At 47.0% G+C, this 8,290-nt stretch overlaps 1 protein-coding gene across 1 annotated transcript in view; it reads right to left on the bottom strand.

The window, feature by feature from the left end:
- Positions 1-1,056: 1,056 nt before the first annotated feature.
- prmt5 (protein arginine methyltransferase 5) overlaps positions 1,057-8,290 on the bottom strand; it is a gene marked incomplete at its 5' end in the record, with an annotated part of 59,839 nt that continues 52,605 nt past the window's right edge. Inside the window, 2 exons of the mRNA XM_068025212.1 lie at positions 1,057-1,454; positions 2,520-2,584. Coding sequence (XP_067881313.1) covers positions 1,302-1,454; positions 2,520-2,584 — 218 coding nt within the window. The remainder of the gene's footprint in view (positions 1,455-2,519; positions 2,585-8,290) is intronic.

The raw sequence follows: 8,290 nt of genomic DNA, 5'->3' as shown, positions 1-8,290 counted from the left end.
TGAACTCCAGTGAATATAATCCTCACCGACTCAGTCTCTCCTCATACGTCAGTCCCGCCATCCCAGGAATCAGTCTGGTAAACCTTCGCTACACTCCCTCTATAGCAAGAACATCCTTCCTCAGATAAGGAGACCAAAACTGCACACAATATTCCAGGTGTGGTCTCACCAAGGCTCTGTATATTTGCAGCAAGACATCCTCGCTCCTGTACTCGAATCCTCTCGCTATGAAGGCCAACATACCATTTGCCTTCTTAACTGCCTGTTGCCCCTGCAGGCAGGGGGGAGTTCCAGATTTCTACTCCCATTTGTGTGAAGAAGTGCTTTCTGACATCACCCTTGAATGACTGGGCTCTCATATTTTTCACCTTATGCCCCCTTGTTCATTTGCACCAGTACAATCTGCCAATTCTCCTCCCGCACGGTCAGCAGACTCTGGAAGATCTACCGTCCATCCCTCGCCAAGTTCTGGACAATCTGTAAATGTTGGCACCTTTTGTCATCAAACACACGGGTGGCCATTTTGTTGATACCTGTCCACCTTAAGGTGGCAATTGTGTTCAAACCCATTTACACAGGAGCAGCCATTTTATTGATAGCAGTGTACATCAAGGCAGCCATTTCTTTGTCATCTCTGCGCACAAGAGTGGTTGGCAGGGATAGTGGTGACCATTTGGAATCAATGCAGAAGTTTTACCAGGCTCAGTCAGTCAAAGAAAGGAAGTCCATGCCTGCCTACATTTCAGAAAAGGACCATCTCAAATTCAATATCACAACCTTGGAAAGGTCCCCAAAGACCCTCTGGGACGGGACACGCCCACCTCGATGTGATCAGCCATGATCTCACTGAATGGTGGAGCAAGCTCTACAGGCCGAATCTGCTCCTAAGAAGTAGGATTGCATGGCCAGCGAAAGCCACAACCCAGCAGCCTATTTCCAGACAGCAAGATCCTGCCAACAGCAGTGAGACTGTTGCCCCATGTCTACACCCACTCACCAGATCATTGATACATGACCCAACCTGGGTCCCTGGACAACAATCTCCAGACACACAGGGAGCAAAAAGCAATCCATTTAATACATGAATACAAACAGAACACAGGCGACCAAACACATACAAACCTATTCCTCCCCAGCCTCCCTTTCCACCTTCTATACCACACCAAAATTCAGCAGCAAAAGACCTGGGGCCGATGGCTGAGGGTCAAAGGCCTTCCTACACTTGACCCCATCAAGTACACATACACACACTGGTGTTTAGAGATTCACAGACGTCCGGAGGGTTCGCATGAGGCATTGTCTCACAGACCGATTGTGTAGGACCTGCCTGTCGGGTTGTGGATGGCGGAACATTCCGGAGCAGTCACGGCCCACTCGTACCACACTTTCTTAGAGTTGGCACACCTCCAGAAGCGAGCACAAACTGTCTCTCCCGCCTTCACACTGATGGGTTGCTGAGGGCAGATAGAGCGAGAAAGGAAGTGAATCATCAGTAAACCTGGTCAACACAAATCATATTGTCCCCTGGGAGTGTTTGAAGGGGGACAGTGTAGAGGGAGCTTTACTCTGTATCTAACCCCCCCGTACTGTACCTGTCCTGGGGAGTGTTTGAAGGGGGACAGTGTAGAGGGAGCTTTACTCTGTATCTGACCCCCGTTTTTTTTTTTCTAACCCCCCGTGCTGTACCTGTCCTGGGGAGTGTTTGAAGGGGGACAGTGTAGAGGAAGCTTTACTCTGTATCTAACCCCGTTTTTTTTTCTTCTTTTTTTTTTCCTCCTCTGCAGCAAAAGTTGTTGAAAGATTTTTGCAGGTCCCTCCTCAGCTCTCCCTCTCCAGCAGCACCTCCAGCAACTGACTGCAGCACTGTCAGCTGCACCTCGTTGAGGCACTCAGCACTCAGTATTCCCAGAGAGGAGCCAATCCCCGTTCTGTACCTGTCCTGGGGGTGTTTGATGGGGACAGTGTCGAGGGAGCTTTACTCTGTATCTAACCCCCGTACTGTACCTGTCCTGGGGGTGTTTGATGTGGACAGTGTAGAGGGAGCTTTACTCTATCTAACCCCGTGCTGTACCTGTCCTGGGGGTGTTTGATGTGGACAGTGTAGAGGGAGCTTTACTCTATCTAACCCCGTGCTGTACCTGTCCTGGGGGTGTTTGATGTGGACAGTGTAGAGGGAGCTTTACTCTTTTCCTGACCCCCGTGCTGTACCTGTCCTGGGAGTGTTTGATGGAGGACAGTGTAGAGGGAGCTTTACTCTGTATCTAACCCCCGTACTGTACCTGTCCTGGGAGTGTTTGATGGGGACAGTGTAGAGGGAGCTTTACTCTGTATCTAACCCCCGTACTGTACCTGTCCTGGGAGTGTTTGATGGAGGACAGTGTCGAGGGAGCTTTACTCTGGATCTAACCCCATGCTGTACCTGTCCTGGGAGTGTTTGATGTGAAAACTATCATACACTTCATGCATGGGATATGTATGGATTCAATTGGAACGGGGCTGACTGATGAGAACAAACTCACCTTGAGGGGGAAGAGGATGGGGAACCAGGAGTACATCCCCGGAGAGTGGTTCTCTGGGCGGATACCTGTGAGTACACAAACATAATCCAGACATCAACCATCAGGGTAAAGACATTCCCCCGTGTCACAGGAACAAAGAGCAGGAGTAGGCCATTCAGCCCATCGAGCCTGCTCTGACATTCAATATGATCATCCACTTCAATGCCACTTTCCCACACTATCCCCATATCCCTTTCTGTCATTGGTATTTAGACATCTGTCAATCTCTATTTTAAACATATTCAATGACTGAGCTTCCACAGCCCTCTGGGGTAGAGAATTCCAAAGATTCACAACCCTCTGAGTAAAGAAATTTCTCATCTCTGTCCTAAGTAGCTTCCCCCTTATTTTGAAATTGTGTCCCCTGGTTCTAGACTCCCCAACCAGGGGAAACATCTTAGCTGCATCTACCCTGTCTATCCCTTTAAGTATTTTGTAGGTTTCAATGAGATCACCCTCATTCTTCGAACCTCTGGAGAATACAGGCCCAGTTTCCCCAATCTCTCTTCACAGGACAATCCCACCATCCTGGGAACAAGTCTGGTGAATCTTCATTGCAGTCCCTTTTTGGCAATAATATCCTTTCTAAGGTAAGGGGAGCAAAACTGCACACACTACTCCAGGTGCGGTCTAACCAAGGTTCTATACAGTTGAAGTAAACCTTCACTACTCCTCTACTCAAATCCTCTTGCGATAAAGGCTAACATACCATTAGCCTTCTTAATTGCTTGCTGCACCTGCATGTCAGTTTTCAGTGACTTATTGACAAGGACTCCCAGGTCACTTTGTACATCTACACTTGTTGAATTGGCAAGTGACTAGAAGCTCACAATGCAGTCTCCTCTAATTGGGGAGACCAAACGCCGATTGGGTGACTGCGGAACACCTCCACTCAGTCCGAAAACATGACCCCGAGCTTCCTGTCGCTTGCCATTTCAACACACCACTGCTCTCATGCCCACATCTCTGTCCTGGGATTGCTGCATTATTCCAGTGAACATCAACGCAAGCTCGAGGAACAGCATCTCATTTACCGATTAGGCACACTACAGCCTGCCGGACTGAACATTGAGTTCAATAATTTCAGAGCATGACGAGCCCCCTTTTTTTATTTTAATTTTTTATTCTTTCTTTTGCCATGTGCCTGCCTTAAACTGGATTTTTCACGTTTGTGCTTTTGGTTTGGGCTGTTCATTATTCTGTCATTAACACCCTCTCTGCACCAACTTTCATTATAGAGATACAGCACTGAAACAGGCCCTTCGGCCCACCCAGTCTGTGCCAACCATCAACCACCCATTTATACTAATCCTACATTAATCCCATTACCCTCTCACATCCCCACCTTCCCTCAATTCCCCTATCACCTACCTATATCAGGGACAATTTATTTCACCAATTTAACTATCAACCTGCAAGTCTTTGGCTGTGGGAGGAAACCGGAGCACCCGGCGAAAACCCACGCGGTCACAGGGAGAACTTGCAAACTCCACACAGGCAGTAGCCAGAATCGAACCTGGGTCGCTGGAGCTGTGAGGGTGGGGTGCTAACCACTGTGCCGCCCCATTAGCACACTCTCTTTGTCTTTGCCCCATGATCTCCTGGTCAGTTAATCTCTCCGGCCCTTGTCCTATTGTTCTTTCCCCCACCCCCGCTTTACTTTTTAAAAATTCATTCATGGGATGTGGGCGTCGCAGGCCAGGCCAGCATTTATTGCCCATCCCTAATTGCTCTTGAACTGAGTGGCTTGCTAGGCCATTTCGAGGGCATGTAAGAGTCAACCACATTGCTGTGGATCTGGAGTCACATGTACAAAGAACAGTACAGCACAGGAACAGGCTATTCGGCCCTCCATGCCGGCGCCGATCTTGATGCCTGCCTAAACTAAAACCTTCTGCACTTCCGGGGCCTGTATCCCTCTATTCCCATCCTATTCATGTATTTGTCAAGATGCCTCTTAAACGTCGCTATCGTACCTGCTTCCACCACCTCCCCCGGCAGCAAGTTCCAGGCACTCACCACCCTCTGTGTAAAGAACTTGCCTCGCACATCCCCTCTAAACTTTGCCCCTCTCACATTAAACCTATGTCCCCTAGTAACTGACTCTTCCACCCTAGGAAAAAGCTTCTGACTATCCGCTCATAACTTTGTAAACCTCTATCACGTCGCCCCTCCATTCTGTACCCTCTCCAAAGCCTCCACGTCCTTCTGGTAGTGTGGCGACCAGAATTGCACACAATATTCTAAGTGTGGCCTAACTAAAGTTCTGTACAGCTGCAACATGACTTGCCAATTTTTATACTCTATGCCCCGACCGATGAAGGCAAGCATGCCGAATGCCTTCTTGACTACCTTATCCACCTGCGTTGCCACTTTCAGTGACCTGTGGACCTGTACGCCCATATCTCTCTGCCTGTCAATACTCCTAAGGGTTCTGCCATTTACTGTATACTTCCCACATGCATTAGACCTTCCAAAATGCATTACCTCTCACTTGTCCGGATTAAACTCCATCTGCCATTTCTCCGCCCAAGTCTCCAACCGATCAATATCCTGCTGTATCCTCTGACAATCCTCATCACTATCCGCAACTCCACCAACCTTTGTGTCGTCCACAAACTTACTAATCAGACCAGCTACATTTTCCTCCAAATCATTTATATATACTACAAAGAGCAAAGGTCCCAGCATTGATCCCTGCGGAACACCACTAGTCACATCCCTCCATTCAGAAAAGCACCCTTCCACTGCTACCCTCTGTCTTCTATGACCGAGCCAGTTCTGTATCCATCTTGCCAGCTCACCTCTGATCCCATGTGACTTCACCTTTTGTACCAGTCTGCCATGTGGGACCTTGTCAAAGGCTTTACTAAAGTCCATATAGATAACATCCACTGCCCTTCCTTCATCAATCATCTTCATCACTTCCTCAAAAAACTCAATCTAATTAGTAAGACACGACCTCCCCTTCACAAAACCATGCTGTCTCTCGCTAATAAGTTTGTTTGTTTCCAAATGGGAGTAAATCCTGTCCCGAAGAATCCTCTCTAATAATTTCCCTACCACTGACGTAAGGCTCACCGGCCGATAATTTCCTGTAGGCCAGACCAGGTAAGGACAGCAGATTTCCTTCCCTAAAGGACATTAGTGAACCAGATGGGTTTTTATAACAATCGACAATGGTTTCATGGCCGTCATTAGACTAGCTTTTAATTCCAGATTTATTAATTGAATTCAAATTCCGCCTTCTGCTGTGGTGGGATTTGAACCTATGTCCCCAGAGGAATACCCTGGGTCTCTGGGTTACTAGTCCAGTGACAATACCAGAATGCCACCACCTCCCCTTACTTGCTTAAAACCCATTACATTTCTAAACTTTGCCAATTCTGATGAAAGGTCACTGACCTGAAACATTAACTCTGCTTCTCTCTCCACAAGTATTTCCAGCACCTGCAGTATTTTGCTTTTATTACATTATCCAAGTGTTCATTTATCACATCCTTTAGAATAGATTTTTACATTTTCCCAACGACTGATGTGAGGCTAACAGGCTCTCCCTCCCTTCTTAAATAGTGGGGTGACATTTGCTACCTTCCAATCTACAGGAACTGTTCCTGAATCTATAGAATTTTGGAAGATGATCACCAATGCATCCACTATCTCCATAGCTACCTCTTTCAACACTCTGGGATGTAGAATATCAGGTCTTGGAAACTTATCAACCTTCAGTCCCATTAGTTTCTCCAATACAACCTTCTTACTAATACTAACTTCCTTCAACTCCTCATTCTCCCTAATCCTGTGGATCTAATTCTGGGAGATTTCTTGTATCTTCCTCAGTGAAGACAGACACAAAGTAATCATTTAGCTTCTCTGCCATTTCTCTATTCCCCATTATAAATTCTCCTGATTCTGCCTGTAATGGACCCACATTTGTCTTAGCCAAATGTTTCCTTTTTACATACCTGTAGATTCCCCAATGGGAACCAGATATCCCAGGACCCAATATCATGGCAAAGGGGTTTGGGCCCATTGGGATCAAAGAACCAGCATGAAAGAGAAAAGGAGGAGAAGGATAGATCCAATTGCCCCCAGCAGCGACTACACCTTCACTTGTACACGCTGTGGGAGAATCTGCCGCTCACAGATAGGCCTGACTAGCCACCAGCAGGCCTGCAACCGATGACTACAACCTTCTCAAAATCTTCGTCCGCCAAGAAATACCAAGAGACAGTGGGTGTGAACGGGCAGGGGTTTGGGTCCATTGGGATTGTGTGCAGTGGGAGTGAACGGGAAAGGGTTTGGGTCCATCGGGATTGTGTACAGTGGGTGTGAACGGGAAGGGGTTTGGGTCCATTGGGATTGTGTACAGTGGGTGTGAACGGGCAGGGGTTTGGGTCCATCGGGATTGTGTACAGTGGGAGTGAACGGGAAGGGGTTTGGGTCCATTGGGATTGTTTACAGTGGGTGTGAACGGGCAGGGGTTTGGGTCCATCGGGATTGTGTACAGTGGGAGTGAACGGGAAGGGGTTTGGGTCATTAGAAGAGTGAGTATACAGTGAACACATTGTATACTTCCGGCTAATGAGAGAGTCAGCATGCATCTGAAGGGTCACTGACCTGAAACGTTAACTCTGCTTCTCTCTCCACAGATGCTGCCAGACCTGCTGAGTATTTTGTTTTTATTTCAGATTTCCAGTATCTGCATTATTTTGTTTTTGGATTTGTAAAGGGTAGGTCATGCGTACGGTCTGATTTAATTTTCTGAAGAGGTGATTCAAGTAGTGGACAAGGGAATGCCTATGGATGTTATTTAAATGGGTTTCCAGAAGGCATCTGATAAAGTTCCTCATGACAGACTGTTAGCGAAAGTTGAAGTCCATGGAATTGAAGGCAGATTATTGAGCTGGTTAATGGTTAGATTCTCTAATTAGCAGGATGTGACTCGTGGTTTCCCACAAGGATCAGTGTTGGTGCCTCAACTATTCACTGTATTCATTAACAACTTCGATGATGGGATAGAAAGCCAAATATCCAAATGTGTTGATAACACAAAGTTAGGCCGCATTGTATGCACTGTAGGTGGAAGTATAAAATTACAGAGACATGTTGATAGTTTAGTTTTGAGATACAGCACTGAAACAGGCCCTTTGGCCCATTGAGTCTGTGCCGACCATCAATCACCCATTTATACTAATCCTACACTAATTCCATATTCCTACCACATCCCCACTTGTCCCTATATTTCCCTACCACCTACCTATACTAGGGGCAATTTATAATGGCCAATTTACCTATCAACCTGCAAGTCTTTTGGCATGTGGGAGGAAACCGGAGCACCCGGAGGAAACCCACACAAACACAGGGACAACTTGCAAACTCCACACAGGCAGTACCCAGAATTGAACCCGGGTCGCTGGAGCTGTGAGGCTGCGGTGCTAACCACTGCGCCACTGTGCCGCCCAGTGGCGCACTGGTTAGATTCAGTGAATGGGGAAAACTGTGGCAAATAAATTTCAATCACACCAAATGTGAGGTCATCCACTTTGGACATACAAAGGGTACTTTCTAAATGGTGAAAAGTTAGAAACAGTGAAGGTTCAGAGAGACTGTGGGGGAGGAGGTTCAGGTACACACATCATTAAAATTTCATGAACAGCTACAGAAAATAATCCCAAAGGCTAATGGAATGCTGGCCTTTATATCTTGAAGACTAGAATACAAGAGGGTAA

Source organism: Heterodontus francisci, unplaced genomic scaffold, assembly GCF_036365525.1.
Source record: "Heterodontus francisci isolate sHetFra1 unplaced genomic scaffold, sHetFra1.hap1 HAP1_SCAFFOLD_1526, whole genome shotgun sequence".
Lineage (NCBI taxonomy): Eukaryota > Metazoa > Chordata > Chondrichthyes > Heterodontiformes > Heterodontidae > Heterodontus > Heterodontus francisci.
Note: the sequence above shows the minus strand (reverse complement) of the source record. Positions and strands in the feature narration are given on the sequence as shown.